The sequence below is a fragment of the Urocitellus parryii genome, chromosome 2 (genome assembly GCF_045843805.1).
Source record: "Urocitellus parryii isolate mUroPar1 chromosome 2, mUroPar1.hap1, whole genome shotgun sequence".
In the NCBI taxonomy this organism is placed as follows: domain Eukaryota; kingdom Metazoa; phylum Chordata; class Mammalia; order Rodentia; family Sciuridae; genus Urocitellus; species Urocitellus parryii.
In genome coordinates, this window is record NC_135532.1 from 183812775 (window position 1) to 183832772 (window position 19998).

The 19998-nt window shown below is 43.0% G+C and overlaps 1 protein-coding gene across 2 annotated transcripts in view; it reads left to right on the plus strand.

The window, feature by feature from the left end:
* Positions 1-2366: 2366 nt before the first annotated feature.
* Etv5 (ETS variant transcription factor 5) overlaps positions 2367-19998 on the plus strand; it is a 58062-nt gene continuing 40430 nt past the window's right edge. Inside the window, exons 1-5 of one of the 2 annotated variants that reach the window (XM_026389394.2) lie at positions 2367-2498; positions 5574-5692; positions 5821-5908; positions 6042-6089; positions 6183-6233. In XM_026389394.2, the coding sequence (XP_026245179.1) occupies positions 5648-5692; positions 5821-5908; positions 6042-6089; positions 6183-6233 (232 nt within the window). In that variant the 5' untranslated portion in view covers positions 2367-2498; positions 5574-5647. The remainder of the gene's footprint in view (positions 2499-5573; positions 5693-5820; positions 5909-6041; positions 6090-6182; positions 6234-19998) is intronic. The other variant, XM_026389396.2, reaches the window with a different exon arrangement.

A 19998-nucleotide genomic window follows, 5' to 3' on the forward strand; every position in this document is an offset into this window, starting at 1 on the left:
TTCTAAAAATCTATCACTGAATTCTTCCCCTGTCCTCAATTTAGCTACTGTTTGTTGCTCCTCAATCCAGAAATTCCCATCTTCTCTTCCCAAGGTGGGATGGAGAGCCTTGGCTCAAGGCAAATGTCACAAGAGCCACCCTTCAGACATCAAGTCCAATCCTGTAGAGAAAGTCACTGTGAAGTATCTTGCCCTGTTTTCTTGTAGCTAAAGTTATAAGTTGGGATTAATTTGTCCTGGTTTTTGTGGTGATCACGTGTGGCCCCATGGGCTACAAGCCGTCTGAAAGCCTGGGGCCCAAAGGAAGAGGAATAAGAAAACTCTGGGAGAATCAAGATCACAGAAGGCTGAGAAGGAATGAGATAGGGGAGTGGCAGCAGTGGGGAGTAGACAAAGTAGGAAAGGAAGAGGATCTGGGAGCTAAGGGACCCTGCATCTAGCCCAGGAGAGGGAACCTACAGGAATGTCAGCAACAAGCTGGAAGGTCCAGCTGCCAAACTGAAATGGCGCTGCCTGTGGAACAAATAAAAGTACTAAGAGAAAGCTGGAGGAGGAAGCACGACGCTCAACCAAGAAATTAAATATCAAGGAAGTGCTCCTTAAAAGTTCAGACACTTTCCCATACATCAACTCCTGCCCGGTCTCTGGCAGGAGCCTGGTGGCTGCTGGGTTCCCATCTCATCCCACTCCACTGTTCCTTAGGACACAAACATTTTAAGGGCTATAATCAACACACTAAATGTCCACACTGTTTGATATACCAGTGAAGGTAGAAGATTTGTCCACTTGTTTTTTCTACCTTCACTGGTATATCAAACAGTGTCTGCCAAAAACTAAAAATAAATAAATAAATAAATAAATAAATAAATATTAAAATAAAAAAAAAAAGTGGACAAATCTTGACTTTAAAAAAAAAAAATCCCCCTAAACATCCACACTGCATTACCCACCGTGGGGAATGGGGGGCGGGTAACTCCAGATTTGGCTACCCTAGGACTTCCTTTACTAGGGGCTCTCTCCTAACATGTGGTACCTTTCTTCCCCCACCTCTGACACACGGGGTGAATGGCAGGGCACACAACCGAACAAGAACTGAAGTGCTCCCTCTTAAGCCCCCAGTATCCTGGGGAAGAGGCCCCAAGCCTTCACGGGAGGGGGTGGAGGGGGCGGGGAGGGGGCGGTTGTAGAAGATTGCTTGTTTATTTGTTTCCTGGAACACCCTGTTAAGAATCTCAGCAACTGCAGTTAGTGCCCTATAGTTTGGCAAGCAGAGCTGTTTCTCGTCGTTCCCAGCTGCACGGGATCTAATTCGCAAATACACCATCTTGCGTTCAACACTTAAATGGAAAACAAGCAGCCGGGGAGGGAAGCAAGTGGTCTAACTCTGCATGCCCCTTTCGGAGGAATTTATATTTCTAGGTTCTTTGACTAGCTGGTGCCGGCTGCGGAGTAGATTTCATTGGCCACGACCCTCATCTCCCCTCCTGAGCCCACTCCCTCAAAGATTATGGAGCTGCAATTAAGCATAAAGAGAGAACGGTATTTGGTTGGGCCTGAGGCCTTGCCAGTATAAAACAGCAGCTAAAAGCTGTGAGAGCTCAGATTTTAAAGGGAGATAAGTGCTTATTCTTCCCACTGGAAACCTGGTTAAAAGAAATTAAGGCCTCTCTTAAAGGTAACTAAGATTAGAAGGCTCGATTTCCGTTTTCTGTGTTTCTGTGGGCCGAACGCCCAGGTCGGTCTGCGAGTTTCTCTGTGTGGAATGACGAATTCCTCTCGTCTGAATTCTAAAAAGATAACTTTGCCTGGTGCTGCAGCTGCGAACGTCTGGCGCCAAGCGACCCAATCCTGGCCGTGGCGTAGCTGAGGGAGGAGTGGGGGAGAGGGGAAAAGGGGGAAGAGCAGAGCCTTGGTGAAAAGTCCCGAGAGCTGCAAGAGGGGAAGTAACGGCGGCTCCTCCCGGCTTCGGCCCCTTTAAGTGCTTCACTGACTCAGCTAAGCTTCCCCCTCAGGTCGCGTTTTTTATGAATGAAAAACGTCCTTACATTCATTATATAAACAAGCCAATGCTGATTGGCCAATGGCCCCCGGTGCATAAATTATGTAAAACAGACCCCTGAGGGGGTGGAGAAAGACCTATCGTGGGCCAATAGGAGGTGGAGTTGGTGGGGCGGCTCCGCAGGATTTGCCCGAAGACAGGGTAAACAAGAAGTGATGGACAGCCGCGGGAACGGCCTCAGGCCAATGGGAACGAGTCTGGGTTAGGGCCGCGGGCCAATGGCAGCGGGCGGAGCAGGGGGCTGCTGGGGGCCGGGCCAGCGCTCCAGCCTGGTTGGCAGCTGCCGCGCAGAGTCCAGCCGCTGGTGTACTGAGCGGTTCACCGTCTCCGGAGCGGCTCGACCCAGTCATTCGCCTAGGCGCCCAGGCCCGGTGCGCGCGTGCGTGAGCGCGCCTGCGCCGCCGGGACCGCTGCAAGGGGCAGAGAGCAGCATCCTCAGGTGAGTGGGCGTTGAGGGGGCAAAGGGGCATCACAAGGTGTGTCCTGCAACGGGTCCGAAAGGCCCAGACGGCGAGAGTTCACTGGCTGATTCAGAATCCTAAAGTCAGGGTGCACATCTGGGGTGAACCCCGGGGGCTGACTGGCCCCTCCCCCCAGCGGCCCGGTCCGGTTCGGTTCCTGGGAGGCATCGGGCGGGGGCGGCTAACGGTTCCGGAGAGCGAGCCGAGAGGGTTTCCGCACATCGCGGGGGAGGCGCACCCGAGCGCTAGGTGCGGGTGCGGGGCTCAGGATCGAGGTGGGGGAACGCGGAGTTGCGGGGCTTTACTGTCTCTGGAGATCTGGGAGCCCTGAGGGACTTGGAGGCTCGCGAGAAGAGACGCTTGGCGGAGCTTTGCAGTTAGGAGGAGGGGGCGGGAAGCAGCTTGAGGCTGAATGTTTGAGAGGTGCTCCCCCCACCCCCCGCAACACCAAAAAACCAAGAAGGGTTAAATGACATAGGCATGTGCAGCCTGCGGGTTTGGGGGTCGGCCAGGAACTTATGCAGCTCTTGCAAGTTTCAGATTTTGGAAAGTAGACACCCAGTCTCCCACTCCAATTCTTAGCAGGGTCAGGGCACCGGGTTCCGTGGCGACTCTTGAGAAAATCCAGGAGCGCCAGAACTGCGGCCTGGGGATGGTAGAAAGAAACACAGTGCGGAGCGGGGAGGAGAGATGCTGGAGCCTCGCGGTGGATTGGGGGTCCGGCTGCATTTTCAGAGGGAGCAGGGAACCGAACTCCTGGTGGAGGATGGGGTGCGGAGGAGAGATGTTTGGGGTTGGAGGGGGTAAATTGGAGGCGGTGGGTAGCACACGGCGCCGCACCTCGTTTTTATGAATGTGGGTGACTTTATGAATGAAGCGGGTTTCTTTAGTTGGCTCGCTGCTCCCTGCGGCTTTTTTTTTTTTTTTCCTCCCTTTCCCTTTTTGTGAATGAAGCATCGAGCTTTCTTCCTAAAACGCTGGGGTGAGGGGCCTGCGTTGGAGGCTGGGCGTGCGTTGGGAGTGGGGGCGGGGGCGCAGTTGAAGGAGTTTTCATGAATGGGGAAGGCTGGGAATTGGGTGGAAGTGTGTCTTGTTTTGTGAATGGGGCCCAGCGCTAGGGATCCAGTTACAGTCTCTACCTGATGTGGCGGCCGCGGCTCGCTTTCCCATTCATAAAACCAGGCCCGCTGCGCGCCACCGGGGAGGGGCCTCCATGGAGCCGCTGCGCTGTGTTGAAGTTTTCCTGGGGGCACCCGGGAGGGGGGGTGCACAAAGGAAGTGGTTTAAACTCCTGGATGAACTCGAGCCTTCCCTTCAGGCTTTAAAAAATACTTTGAACACAATGTTTCTAGTCCTTGAACTCTGAGGGCTGCTTTAGATCCTCCGTGCTCCTTTGGATTCGTTTATGGCAGTTTCTTTTATTAAAATTTTAAAAGAAAATTTTTTTTCTCAGGGAGAAGTATTTCATCATGAAACTCTGAAAATATCTCCTCACCCCCCTCCCTGCTTTTCTCTTCGTTGTCTCCCTTCTCTGATAGACATTTACAGAATTCCTAAGGCCACGACTTAATCAGACAGATTTTCGAAGGCGACAGAGAACTCTTTTTTATGCCCTTCAACTCAATGCTAAGATTTCTCAGATTTTCTATACGAGTTGGTGACATTTGAGAGAGGCTTTATTCTGAACGTTTTTGCGCTGTTAGGAAAGCAAGCAGGCAGGATGGCGGCAGTCTTTTTCTAGAAGTTATGAACTGTACTGTTATGCTCCTTTCTTTCCTTTGACTTTGAAAATATCTGATTACTCTGGCCAAGTGCTGAGAAGGCTGGCTGTGAAGAGTTTTCTTGTATCCTGCTCACTTGTGAAAATTTGATAGGTTCCACATTGTGAAAACAAATTGGATGGAATTGCCCATTGGGAAAAAAAAGTTCCCCACTTAAAATTTATATGCAAGTTAAAGAAATTATTCATTAAGCATTGCTTAGGTCTGGGGTGAGTGAAATTAATGTTTTCTACCTTTATGTTTACCTAACTGTATTTTTATTTGGAGAATAAAATAAAGTTGGAAATGGTACCTTCGTAATATTGTTACTTTATTTTTCACAAATTAGAAAACATTCTCTCATCTTGCATTTGACCCCAATGTTTTCCCCAGCCCCAACACATACCAGGAATGAAAAGAGTTTAATGCTGGGGGTGGGTGGGTGGAAAATGTCTTGGAAATCTGACCTTACTATAAGAAAATAAAATTTAAATTATAATTCTTTTTTTAAAGGTCTTTGGTAAAAATATGTTTAAAATATGTACAGTGAAGTTGTTTATCAATTTCTTTTCATGGATATTCTTTTAGAAGTTGGAGATACCACAGGTATCTCTATAAGTTGCCATGGAGATATTTGTGACATTACAGACATACACCTGTTTGGACAGAAGGTTTAGGTTTTAAATATAAAGAGTTGTGTCTGAAGATAAGTATACTTCTGATCAGTTTTTTCCTTGGAATTATACATAGTGTTTTTTACCACTGACCTATAAAATACTTTTAGAAACACCATGTGTGTCAGATTCTTAATTGCCAATAATTTGGATTACTTAAACCCAGTTTCTCTACTTCCTGTCACTGTATTTTTAAAACCCTACTACAAATGCTCTGGAGTATCTTCTATATCAGAGAATCAAGAAATCACCTTTTAATGATGAAAATAAGGTTTTTGGTTTTGGGGGAGTTTTGTTTGTTTGTTTGTTTTGGTTTTTGGTTTAGTTTTTTTTTTTTTTTTTTGGTAGAGGAAAAGGAGTACCAAGTCTATAATCTTAATGATAAAAGAAAGACAGACAGACAATAATGACTGGGTAAATGGATTTGGCACTGAGTACATTGTGAACCTTTGATACCATTAATCAAGTTCAAAGTTGGTCTGAAAGCTTACACTTTGAGTGGGCTTTTAAGTACTTCAGAGAAGGGTAGTGATTTTGTACAACCCTAAAGAAAGAGCAGTATAAAATTGCTTCGTTGCCCCCCACCCCCCAGTTAAAATCTCCCAAATTCATATTACAGGAGGATCTCTTTTCCCCCAGAAATTACTCAATGCTGAAACCTTTCAAAGTGATATTAGAGACGTTGGAAGCACCATGGATGGGTTTTATGATCAGCAAGTCCCTTTTATGGTCCCAGGGGTAAGTTTATGTGGCTTTTGGTTTGTTTTGTCCTCCCTCTTCAGTGAGTCGTCTTCTCATTTGTTAGTGGGTCAGTTCCCTTTGGGCCTCTTTACTATACTTCAATCTTGTCTGTTGGCCTCTTTCAGAAATCTCGATCAGAGGAATGTAGAGGGCGGCCTGTGATTGACAGAAAGAGGAAGTTTTTGGACACAGATCTGGCTCATGATTCTGAAGGTAGTGAAGTTTTCCCCTCCTCTGTTTTGTCTTCCTCACATCACTCCCAGTGATAGCAGCATGTAGACTCTTCCCCTCTTCTCCCTTGCAGAAGTAATAGCCTCATTCTGGGGTCTTCTGTTTTTAATTCCAGAGTTGTTTCAGGATCTCAGTCAACTTCAAGAGGCTTGGTTAGCTGAAGGCAAGTTTCTTGGCTGTCCTATTTTCCATATAAAACATTTTACTGTGCCTTTTAATAAAACTTAAAGATCTAAAATAAAAATCTCTTTTTCAGCACAAGTTCCTGATGATGAACAATTTGTCCCAGATTTTCAGTCTGATAACTGTAAGTACCTTTCTGGTGAAGACACATTTGTTCTGAAATTGGTTGGTTTGGGATCATCAATGTCTAGAATATTCTTTTCAGCCATACCAAGCTAATTTGGACAGTGGTATGCATGTAATTTCTTTTAATAATTCAAGACTAAACCTGAAACTTTTTGTTCCATTTCTTATTGAAATTATTTCTGAAATGTTTCTACTCTATTGCAGGCAAGATTTACTGAACATAATTACATAATTTCATCCTGAATTTGTTTTTTCTGCGGGGAGGGGCAGGGAGAGTATACTGGGGGTTGAACTTGGGAGCTTGCATATGTTAGGCAGACACTCTACTATTACATTACCAGTGCCCCCACACCTTCCCCCGCCCCAGTACTGGGGATTGAACTTAGGGGCACTGTTACCACTAAGCTACATCCTCAACCCTTTTATTTTTTATTTTTTGAGACAGGGTCTCACCAAGTTGCCCTGACTGGCCTCAAATTTGCAATCCTCCTGAGTAACTGGAATTACAGGCATATGCTACTGTGCCTGGCCTAAATTTCTTTTTACTTTTAAGAATATTGCAAAGCTCTGATCTCAAAATTGTAAATTAACTGACATATAAGATGCTGGGCCAAACAATTATTAATCATCCGAGTTCTTATAGCTTTTTTTTTTTTTAAATACATTAAGCCTTTGATACAAATGATGAATCTGGATTTTTTTTTCTTTTAAAGAGGCAGCAGATAGTTAATGGGAAATTCCAGTTAATTGTGGTTTCACTCAACATGTTAATTTTGTTTCTGCTAAGCTATCAGAGGGTTTCACAGACTGACCTGATTTTATTTTTCTTGCAGTTGCTGTGCCTTTACTGTTCATATAAGAGTAAAACCTTTTTATTAAAATGGTCATTAAGTGCTCATTACTTGAGATAATAAGATGCAGCTTGTGGCTCCAAAGATGGCTTTAGGTGCTGACAGGAGCATGGTTGGTTTTGACCTGAAGTTGGGGGGGGGGGCTGTCTTCAACAGGTTTGGGAGCTTTTATGGTCCAGGCAGAGCTATCAAGGACAAAGCTGGCTGATGAAATTTGAGCAGCACAGGGCTGCTCTAGAGAGCATTAGTCACTGGCGAATGAGCAGGTTTAAGAGAGGCCTGGAGAAAATGCTGTCTCTCTTGAGAGTTGCATCATAGAAAAATTCATGTCTCTTAGTCATAGTTTATAATAGCAAGCACCTGAGCCAGGCAAGGATTCAATTTCTCATTTTGCACCAAGATTTTTCCCACCTTTTTAAATCTGTGTGTGTGCGTGCGTGTGTGTGTGTGTGTGTGTGTGTGTAAAAATGCCACTGGGAGAGAGGGTATCTTTGAATCTAAGTAAAAGCTGAGTATTCTAAATCTATTAAATGAAAGAACAGAGGTACCAGCTAAACATTCTTTAATGATAGGCCTTATGTCCAAGGCACAATGCCATGAAACTTTAAAAGGAATAGACTAACACAGAGATGCATGGTTACCTTAGCTTTGTCGTAGCTTGCTGTGGATGTTTTCTATATGAAAGGAAATGCTTATTAATTATTGTCCTTTGATTGCTTTCAAGTGATTGGGAAGCTTGCCACTGAAAGGCTAAATAAAGATAATTCAAATTTTTTTTTTGTGTGTGTGTGTGTGTGAGAGAGAGAGAGAGAAAGAGCGAGCGCACGCGAGAGAGCGCAAAATGAAAGACAGAATTTGTAATCTAACTTTGTTCTGTGTTGACAATTTGGCCCAGCCTTTCCATTTCTTGCTCAGAGCAACATAAACTAGAGTCTGTTTGGGAGGTGGCTTTCTTGGCAGAGGTTCTTTGAAACATTTTTATGACACTTTTGTTTGTTTCTCTGTAACCCAAAAGAGTTAAAAGGGAGGTGATTGCCTGTGCTGAAGCAAAGGTCTGTTCATAAGAGAAAGATGTCAGCAAATAAAATTTGTATTTGAAAAGATATTTATCTGGAAGAACAAGCTAAAGCAAAGAAATCAATAAATGTGTTTTGGTTCCTTAGAAATAATTCCTGCTTAGTGAATAGAATGTGCTAAGTTCAGTAATTAAAATACCATACCTTAAATGGAGGTGCTTTGGGAGATGTCCCTGATTACCAAGTGTGAGTTTTTTTACTTTGCTTTTTGCTTTAAATGCTTAAAGTTGAGTTTTTCTATATTTTAAGGATAAAATTGCAGCCTAGAAAAGCCTCCTATAGCTCTTTCCCCCTCTAACTCTTATTTCTTGACATGGAGCTTAGGGTAGGATAGATTTAAATAGGTTTACTTGTTGAGAGGTTGGGCAAGAGCGCCATTATGGGGCAGTGTGGCCTTGAGCTGTTCGTTCAGTCTGATCTGTTTGACTGTGGTTCAGACTGACATAGAGCCCGAGAAGAACTGCCAGAGTCCACAGCTGGGCAGGGCAGAGCAGAGAACCCTTACTTCTTTGGGAAGACTTTCCACAGCCTTGTGTTGGAGGCCTCCATTCTAGTTATCTCTGAAATAGGCTATGATTATTCCAAGGGAGGGAAAGAAACGTATTCAAATTTAATGAAGTCTTAGGAGTTAGTTTGAATCACCCAATCAATGAATTGTAAACCACACTTATAATTGCCAGGAAGAGCAAACCTTTTTTCCCACAGTATCAGAAACATTTGTAATAAATGTTCTTACCAGTAACCACTGATAATGTCAGCTTATCCTGTTAAAATGATTTGATTTAATTTTCCGGTATGCATGAGAGTGTGTGTAAGTATTAAGAAAAAACTGCTAAGTAATGTGAGTAATTATTTTTTTTATTTTGGGATATCAGTTTTGAGGATTATGACTCTTTTTGGGGGGGAATAAACACTATAAGTTTAACTTCTAAAGAGATTATATTTTCTAAGTTTTTCAGATTTGGGTTCCCTGCCCATAGATATCCATCCCTGAGTTACATGAATAAATGAAACTATTGTAAGTCTTATGGAAATGTCCAACTTACTTCTAGCTATGCAGACATTAATGAAGTATCTCTTACTACAAATTCCTAAAAGTCAAATTCAAGGAAGGAGAAAGTGTGACCTATGGACTATAAGCGTTCTACCAGTACCTTCCATTGTCCCTTGGTCCTGAGAAGTAACCCTAAAAATCCTAGACTGTTTGAGCTGGAAGTCCCTTGTAGAGATCATCTTGTCTCACCCCTTCATTTTACAGAAGAGATAATATAATGTCCAAATAGCTGAAGAGACTGACCATTGGTTTGGCGGCAAATAGGTTTAGGTGAAATGAGAAGGAAAAAAAAAATCTACAATAACATCTTTTAAGAAACTCTCACAGAGCTGCAGAATCAGGCTATGGGCAGGCTCAATGGATTCAAAACTCTGTCTCATCATTTCAGATACCTGGAGGTGACTCTCAGGAGAAAGCCTTAGGGAGATTGCCAGCCATTTAGTCCATCACCTCAATTCTCTTCTGTAATCCCAAGAAAGCTATTACATCTAGTGCTTCAAGGTTTTCCATTTAGGATTTGGAAGAGAGCAAGAAATTATAAAACAGAAAAATTATTAAAACTGATATTTCCTTAAAGGCATATTAATGTGTATATACATATTTCATCTGTTTATAAATCACTGCACGTATGTGTATCTATATAAATGAATGTGTAGCTAAATACGTACATTATCATATAGACTACAAAACCAGGGAATCTGGGTCAGTATATCCATATATACACATCTTTACTACACATTTTTACAGAATTAACAAATAAAAGTCATAGATAAGATTGGTTCTCAAAAGCCCTTCAATGTGGGGGTGGAGTACATGTTACATTCTTTTTTTTCTGAACTGACTACTTGGGTACTTACGGGAGTAATACTGGATTTTGGCATATATAAATAGCAGTTTTTAAAAATGCAGACTTCAGGGCTGGGGCTGTAGCTCAGTGGCAGAGCACTTGTCTTGCACGTATGAGACACTAGGTTCAATCCTCAGTGCCACATAAAAATAAATAAAACTACAAAAATAATTTAAAAACATGCAGAACTTCATTTCTTATTTTTTTAAATATCTCTCATTTGTTTCAGTGATGGTATTGTGAATACCACCATCAGGATCTTGAGTAACAAAAGTATTTAATACTGAGGAAAGAGCATGATAAAATCTTATTTTAAAATCATAGCCTCAATACTAAATACAATTTAGAGATTTGTTCTAAAATTCAAATGACCCCATTTTCCCCTTGAAGTGTCCTTTTTAGACCTGTGTTTCAAAAAGAATGGAACTACTGAAGGAAGTACAAGTAATTTCCTAAGGACTGACTAATTAACTGATAAGATCAACTTTTCATAAATACATTGCAGTAGATGGCTGGGGAAATAGGATTAATTGTTATGACAGCCCTTGAGCCTAAAAACACATTGATCTTAATCCTGTGTCACTGTGAGATTATTCTGCTGAAAAAAATTTTTTTTTTTCTTTTAACATGGGAAGCAGATATAGTAGAAATAATCAGTTTCTTTCTTTTGGGCAAGGCACATCTTTCTGACCCTGATGGGGTGTAGAAAGCTTCCCTTTACTTGCTCTGAGGTCTAGGGCCATTTCCATTTGAAAGGATCCTCCTGAAGTCTTTAGCATTTTTTGGAAGATAAGAAAGAGAACTGTAGGCACTTCACAAAGGAGAGGCATAAGGAAGTCAAGGCTATTGGTTTATACTTTTTAGGAGCAAGTGGTTCTGTAGGTAGGGAGAAGGAAGAAAAGAATGCTGAAGAAAGCATGAGGAAAAGCATGGTCCAATTTTACGGAGTGACTTTCAATGCCTTTGTTAGTCAGCCCCACTACCTTGTCTCTGGAGAGGTTGCTAAATGATCTGAAATCCTTCCTGTTTTGATAGCCTCTAACTCTCAAGGACTCAAGACCTAAAGTACCCATTGACCTAAAAGAGCCTAAGTTTAACAAAGTCTGCTTTTTTCTAACTTTGATTCAGTTAGGCTTATTTAAAAAAAAACCAGGTAGCCTTTCCAGTCCTTTATATTTCATGAGGAGACTTGAGGAGATAATCTCTGTCTTCCAGGCAGATCACCTGTGTAGGTTCCAGAAGCAACAAGATCCTGACATCTATCAAGAAGCCCCCAATCACTCGGGCAAGGGTTCTAGCTCTCTGATAGAGCATTTGCCTAGCATGTGTGAGGCACTGGGTTCGATCCTCAGCACTACATTAAAAAAAAAAAAAAAATTAATTAAAGGTATTGTATCCATCTACAACTTAATTTTTTTTTTTAAAGCCACTGTCCATTCCTTTCTCCTTTAATAGCCTTAAATTTTACAAGATTAAGACATAGGTAGCTGATAAAGCCAAAAATTTGTATTGTCTGCCATTTCTACTATCTAAGAGTAGTATTGTGACTTCAGTTACTGGGAGTGGGATAGGTTTGGGTGCCTGATTCTTTGCCTAGAGACTGTTTCCTCCAATGTTTCGTGGGTTTTAATGGTGGTAAAGCATATCTAGTCTCAGAGACTGACGGCCCCCTCTCAGGCATACGGCTGCCCTTGAGGCAGCTTGGGCCCCATCTGTGCCCTGGCACACAGTGCTTCTCTACTTGGATTCCAAGGAGCTCAGAGTCTTGTCATGTTGCAGCTCCCAGCTCTTGGATGAGTGCCAGGCATGCTGATGCCATTACCGGATTAGGTTGCTTTTTTAAAAATTCATTTTGTGAACTCATCAAACTCATTTAACAGAGGCTTTGGTCGTCAGTTTCTATCATTGTCCTATTCCTCTAGGCTCTGCTAAAAGGAGTGGTGAGATACTAGGCCCCTAGTTGTGTGTGTGCGCATAAATCGTATTATAATGTGTGTGCACCTTTGGGCCTGCTGGGGAGATGAAATGGACTAGCAACTCAGATGTTAAAGGGAGAAGAGCCCCACGTGAAAGGAACCTGCCTAGCAAATAAAGGAGATTTCCCTGATTAGAAGGAACAAGTGTATAAGGAAAATTGCAGCAGAGGATGAAAGATTCCAAGAAGGAAGCTTAAATCTAGGTTTTAAAAAGCCAGGAATTTGAGTTTGGGCTCCTGAACCACCAAGGCATGGAGTGGGGATTGTAGTCAGAAAGACCTCAGAGGAATAGGGGCAGGCAGTGAAAAGACGTAAACATCAGACATTTGAAAAACAGCCAAATGTGTTAAGAAAAAAAAAAAGAAAGAAAGAAAGAAAAAGAAAGACACAATCTGTGAACTCAGTTATCTCCTGGATTTGATTTTCATAAAGAAATATGCTTTTCCTTGAAATAAAATGTGGTTGTCAAACCGGCTCCATCAGCACTCCCTGGGGGCAGTTATTAAACGTTTGGAAAAAAATCTCTAAGAAACCAAACCAGTTTTTGGCTTTGTACTTTTGGAAATCTTGGAGTAAATTTCACCGTCCAATCCCAGACTTGCACATTCTTCCCTTTTAATGTCTCCTGGGCATTCAAAGGGTGTTCCAAACCCTTCCAAACCATGCCAAAGCCAAGAAAAGGCACTGTGAAACTGTCCTAATAGGGAGCTCACAGCCCCCTTCTCTGCAGCCAGAGAATCTGTGTCTCCAGAATCCCTCTCCCCTGGGAGGAAGCCAGGTGGCTCCCAGTGTAGCTACTGGCAATGAATGGGAAAGAAAGTCTACAGAGGCAGGCTTCCAGAGAGAGTGTCTCCTAATGCAAACCAGCTCGCCCAGGGGCAGGAGAAATACCAGTGAAGTCTGTTTTTCTCAGCTGGAAGCTACACTCCGATTCTGAACTGGACTGCTTCTGAACTGGGCTGCGTATGATAGTTGTTTTTTTTTTTTTTTTTTTTTTTGCCTTTCCCCTTTTGCCAGAGGGCACTTCCCCGACCTCACTTATAGCAGATTTGCACACCCTTGCAGATTTCAGCAACAGTCTTGGCTGTTTAGATCCTAGGGAGGGTGCAAAGCAGGCAGGCGCCCCTGGAGGGTCTGAATTTCTTACATAAACAGAGCACACTGAGCGAGCAAGCGTCCCTGCCGCGACAGCTGGGCGCTGGGCACTGTTAGGTCTGCCCTAGCTAGCTGAGCTGCAGACTCCCCCTTTTGCCTGAATGGAGCATTCCAAATTGGTTGTGAATGGAGGGCGGGGCTCACTTGCAGACTTTTTCAATGAATAACCAGACCCCATTGTGCAGCCTGTGGAAAAACAACCAACTCAAACAACACTGGGACTGTTAGAAATATGCTTGTGATTGGCAGCTTGGAGAGCCTCCAAAATTAGTTTCCTTTGGCTTCCCTGCTGCTCCCTGTTCTCCAAGCCTGGGCTTAATGGAGTTTGAGTTTTCTTTTAAGTGCTGTCTTTAACCCTCAAGCTGCCAGGCTGATGGGGCTGCATTTACAGGGAAGGGCCGCCTCTAGGCCACGAGTCCTCTCCCTATTGGCTCCATCTTGTCTCCCTTTTTAGACTAGCTATCTAAAGGGCAGGATAATAGAGGTAGCTTCCCCTGGAGAGAGGTGTTGAGACTTGATCTGAGGATATTATCCTTTTATCTCCTTCCCTGAAGTTGTGGCTTTAACTCCCCACAGAAGATTCCTGCCTGCCCTTGGGCTCTGACCTCCATTGCTCTTCATTCCAGGCCTGAAGAACTTACCACACACGGATGGATATTTCTTGATTAGGTTTATTTTTTTATTTTTATCAATTTATTGTGTGTGTGGTACTGGGGATCCACATCTCCAGTCCTTTTTATTTTGTTTAGAGACAGGGTCTTGCTGAGTTGTTGAGGCTGGCCTCAAGCTTATGATCCCTCTGCTTCAGCCTCCCCAGTTGCTGGGATTACAGGCATGTGCCACTGTGCCCAACTTCTTGCTTAAGATTTTAACACTGGATTGACAAAGCTGTAATTATCCCTTGGCCGCCTTTCCTGTTTAATTTCCCACTGTGGATGGATAAATGTCATTTTATAAAAACACAAACTCTGGTATTCAGCTGTTGGGGAATCTCACTATGGCTGCAACCCTTACACTGGGCACTAATCAAATACTTTGCCTCCCCAAATGAGCAGAAGTACCAGAAAGAACCCAGCCTCTGATCAAGCCCCAAACCAGAGTGACCTCTCCTCACACTGGAACCGGGCCAGGTTCTAGGGCTACACACACCTTAGCAGTGTCCACCATTAAACATCCTTCAGGGTGGGCATGGTTGTGCCTGTAATCCCAGCAATTCAAGGAGGCTGAGGCAGAAGGATCACAAGTTCAAAGCCAGCCTCAGCAACTTAGTGAGGCCCTAAGCAACTTAGCGAGACCCTGTCTGTAAATAAAATATAAAAAAGCATTGGCCATGTGGCTCAGTGGTTAAGCACCTCTGGGTTCAGTCCTTAGTATCAAAAAAAAAAAAAAAAAATCCTTCAGCTAGCTAATACCCACAAAGGGCTGTGTGGGCTAGCCCAGGGCTATGTGATAAGGATCAAAAGAACAGTCAGTTAAAAAGCAAAACAAAACTTAATAGTAATGATTCCATGCATTTTCCTCAGGATTTTATGGATCCCTTTTTAGTGCTTACTCTACATCCTCACAATGATAATATTGCCATTTGCACTTGTGTTTTGTCATAAGGTTTTTTCCCTGAAAGATTCCCTTTGCTGTAAATTGATCTTGTAAGCATGCTTTGCCTTCCTTATTGAAAAAACAAACAAACAAACAAACAAACAGGCCTGGGCAGAATGTCCTTTGTGAGAGAGTTTGAAATGTGTCAGGAGGTGACCCTGGATACTGGTTGTGCAGGATGGTGCTGACAGGGGGCTTCTCCACTGGAGCTGAGGGGAACTTGGCTTACATAAACACTTTTTAGCTGAGTGCTTGGAAATGCTTTGTAATGGCCTGAAAGAGCACTCGACAAGGATGTTTTATACTTTCCTGTTAAAAAAAAGTAGAATGGAAGAGGGGGATGTCTCTTGCCCATGGTCACCCTTAGTGAAGACCAGATCCAGAGCCCACCCCAAGTTTCCTAATCTGCATTTTAATAGAGAAAAACTGAATGAAGGTGACTGTACTGTGCTGAGGAATATCTTGAGCCAGAAAGTTTCTGTGTCTCCTCAATTCTCTCTTCTTTTCTTCCTTTCCTGACCAGCCATAGAATTTTATTTCTTGAGAAAAGCACGTAGGGCCTAACATATTCTGTATCTTGATGAATATTAAATTTAGTCCCTGCTTCCAATCTCCATTTGTTGAAATAGGGAAAAAATGTTTCTAAGGCTCCAAGTGTCTCCAAAAGCAGAGAGGCCCTATGATATGTTTATATCCAACTCTGCTACAGCAACCTGCTCTGCGCAGTCAATACCTAGGAAATGTATTTTGCACGTGACTACATTCTCTCTTCTCTCTTCCCAATACATCTTCCAATAGGCCTAATACCAGCCTCTTCACTAGTAGGAAAGTAACTCTTTGAATCTCGAAACCTGAATTCTAAGAGTCCTTGGGATGACATTAGGAAAAAAATATGCTATTTCTTATTTTTTTAATATTTATTTTTTTAGATGTAGATGGACTCAACACAATGCCTTTATTTTTTTTATGTGGTGCTGAGGATCGAACCCAGGTCCCGCCCGTGCTCTATCACTGAGCCACAATCCCAGGCCCTATTTCTTATTTTCTGTTTCTTTTTTTGGATGCTTACATTAGACAGGTGCTCCTTGGCTTCATTTAAACTTTGTGCAGCTGATACTTAATGCTTCCAGTAAGACTGCATGTGCTAGAGAACAAGGCACAGTCCAGGCACCCTGCTCACTTTCTTAGTTTCTGCTAGTAGGAGGAGGGCTGTGGACAGAAGGGAATGGTTTTGGAAGGAGAAGCTGATTCCTCTAGGGTTTGGATTTTCTCCTGTCAGATTTTAAGGATGAATTTTAAATTTGAAGTTGAAGATAAGATTTTCCACTGGGTTTAAATGCTATTTCAAGTACTGTTATATTTCATTTTAGTGCCAGTTTAGAAGAGAATTGTATAAATTGGGAGTAAGTGTAGAAAGGATGATAAAGCTTAAGGTTTGGTTTCGCTCCTTCTGTTTTCCTTTCAGGAAAAATGCCCTGTTACCCTTATGTAGGTGGTGTGTTCCACCCGGGCAGCCCTTCCTGGTCCACCATAGCAGGGCTGGAGTGGGAAGACTAGGGCTCTCCTCAGACCTCTTACTCAGGATTGAAAATGAAACAGTTGCCTGTGGTTGGTAAATGTTACTATTAAAACTCTCTGAACAGCCATCCAAGGAAAAGTAGTAAGCTGGTCTGAGGATGCTCAGATCCTCCTTTTGGTGTAATCAGGTCAGACAGTCGCATGTTTTTTTCCTGTCAATGTCGTATGCACAAAAGTAACCAACACCCCAGATGGAAGCAAGCTCTGTGGCTGAGTCTAAAGCCCCAGCCCACTACAGTGGAAGGGGGTGGTGCATCAGAAGCGGGGATGGGAGGGGGTTCCTTAGTTTTATCTTGGGTTTTTTTTGTTTTGTTTTGTTTTTCAGTTAGATCTGTCCATGTGGACAAGCCATTTACTAAAACTGTTAAATACTTTGGTTTCTCCAAGGCCCACAAGTTCTGGGATGTGATTCTTAATTAGAAATAATCATTCTGCACACACACACACACACACACACACACACACACACAAATTTTCTTGTGGAAGAGCTCCATCCATGTCTATTGACACATGAGCCCTATCTTAATCAAAGTTGGCCCTGTTCTTTTCTAAGCTCCTTCTCTTTAATTTCTTATATCCAAGCCCTCTTGAGTTCCCATCCTTAGAATTCTAAAGCAACAATTCTAAATTGTTAGGATTGTTAGGACGTGTGTCCTCGGAAGGAAAGAGGCTGCATAGATCCAAGTTGTTTCAAGTACAATGCTGTTGGAAAGAGTACAAACTTCAAGTAAACCCCAAAGTAGTTCATCTAGGTAAAAAAAAAAAAAATTAAGTCTCTGCTACTGTTGGCATTCAGTTTTCTTCCTTACTGGATAACAGCTTTTCTGTTTGGAAATGACTATTTAAAAGATGCAGTTTGTACCAAGAAGGAGAGAGCACTTCAGTGCTAGACAATCATTCTTACCCACAGTTTACCATCTGTGAGTCAGGACATTCCTGATTTAGTACATATGTACAAAGTGGGCTCTTCTTACTTCCATGACCACTTCTTTGGGAGGAGGGAAGAAAGAGCATTAATACAAAGAATGTCTTTCCTTCGGTTTAGCCAGAGTTAGAATAGAAGCCTTAGAAAATCACCTGTGTCTTTCTTGTTAGTATTGATAGAGGTGAAGAAAGGACAAAGCCAGTGTCTCAAAATCCTCCTAGCAACCCGCCTTCCTAGCGGATGCCCAAGAACATGCCAGCTTTTCTACTCTGACAAACTTGACACTGGAACATATGTCACCCTCATGGCTCTTTTGTTCTGACGACGGGCAGTAGACCAGTCTGTGCGTCTCTGTGCAGAACCCATTACCCTGAGCTCTTCCCTGGGCCCTCTGAACCTTTAGAGGGTGGAAATGGCTTCTAGCCTTGTGCATTGGGAGGGGTAGACAGCTTTGAGGAGCACTTTTGCTCTTCCTAGCCAAGCTTCCCTTCCCCATTTGTCCCACTGTCTATCCTTTAGGGCCTGAGTGTCATTCTTAACCTGGGTCACATTTCTTATCTCTGGAGGGAAATAAAAAGGTAGTAACTAGGGAGGCTGAGGCAGGAGGATTGCAAGTTTGAGGCTAGCCTCAGTCACTTAGCGAGGCCCTAAGCAACTGAGCAAGATCCTGGCTTAAAATAAAAATTAAAAGGGCTGGGGATGTAGCATAGTGGTAAAGTACCCTGGGTTCAATACCTCTCGCCCCCCAAGAAAAAGGTGGGCCGTGGGGAGAGAAGGAGAAAGGGGAATTACTGGGGACTGAAGTAGAGCAAATTATATTCTGTGCTTGTTTGGTTATGTCAAAATGAACCCCAGTCATGTATAACTATAATGAAAACTCATTTTAATAAATGATGGGGGAAGTCTTGAGCTCCCCCTGGAGTTTGGAGTGCCCCCCACATTTTCCCTGGTCAGCCCGAGTAGTACTGTCCACCTGTTTGGTTGTAGTTGTAAATAACTCAGTGACATCTTAAGCGGACTTTCATGGGGAAAATTGGGGGTGTCATCTTCAGAGTTGGTGATGTGATTGTGAGGTATCATGTGCTCCAGAGCTAACTGCTACTGTTGCTTGAAGAGGCCATGAGAAATAGTGGAGGGGAAAGAGGGAATTTCTTGCTGGATCCTTGAGCTGCAACTCTCCCAACTGCCTTCCCGCCCCCCATGTTAAATGACATCACTAGATAATGTCGACACCATAGTTCAAATAATATGATTCTAACAGTTAGGAATGCCTCCGACAGTTAGAAATCCAGAAATCCCCTTCCTGCAGAGTACATGTCCCTGTCAGGTCAATCCCTCTTCCCACAAAGAAGTTGATCTGCCTTTGTGATTGCAAAGACACCATTTTCATCTCTTCCTGCTGTGATTCCAGCCAGAAAGACTTTGTGCGAGGGTCTAATGGAAGCTAGGACCTGGGGCCCCTGAGGCTTGAATTGCTGATGTGCTTTGGCATCTTCAGAGCTGGGTTTTTCTGTAGTTGAATCTATCTTGCATCTCATATAGTTCACATTCCAAGGAGCAATAAGGGCATAAAATACTGTCATGCTTTGGGGCTGGCGTTGTACCTTACTGGTTGAGCGCTTGCCTCGCATGCGTGAAGAACTGGGTTCGATCCTCCACACCACACAAAAATAAATAAATAAAATAAAGATGTTGTGTCCATCTATAAAAAATACTATAGCACTGGCTTTATGCAACCAAATTAGAAATGCCCCACTCCTAAAACAAACGTACACCCTGCAGCACCTTGTCATCAAAGAACAACTCTATACAATCCAGCATTTTCCCAGAGGAAGTGATATTCTACAAACCCAATACTTCATACATGTCACAATTTAGACCCATGGTGCTGTTATCGGCTGAACTCCACAGTGGAGATTAAGGGTGATCTGGGATAAACTGGGGAGGGGAGAGAGGCTTACAGAGCATGGCTTCATGGACTTAACCTCTTCAGGTTAAATTGTCTAATTTTAAACCTAGGTGGGGGAAATTTTATCACTAACTCTTAATTCCTCTAAACTGGGAGAAATTCATTCTCTCTCAGGGGGCTTCTTGAAAAATTAGTCCAGTTATTTTCTAAGCTCCTTTTCCTTCCCTTAATTTCTAAGTCCTACATTCAGGGACCTTGGGTTTCCATTGTCAGAATTCTAAAGTAATCTTCCAATGTTCCTAACACCTGTGTGTTTCTGCCACCCCATTTATATATCAAGAGTGGGTTCTCTGAAGACACAGTCTCTACACTGTCTTGCAAGCAAAGTGCTTAGCATTTTTTTAATAGTTCACTAGAAAAATTCCTGGGCTTGTTCCCCCCAAATATAGTTCTGGTTCTTGAATTTCCCAACACTTGGTATAAACCTCAACTGCTCTTAGATATAAGAGATGTCCCCTTACTTCACTTCTGTTCCCACTGTAGTAAGACCTGGCTCCGATTGCACTGGTTATCATTTCACTCTGGTATTCCCCAGCTTTTTTTAATGTAGGGTCATTAAAACTTCAAAAACTTGAATCTTGATCTTAGTTTGGTGCTATTCCTATACCAGTGTAACCCTAACTCATTTTGTTCTTCCCCTTGCCCGAATCATGATATTAAGTTCAAAGCCTTTTTCCTGGAGCTGATTGTGTTACCCAAATTTCTGGGACTAAATTCTAACAATAGAGTGGGTTTT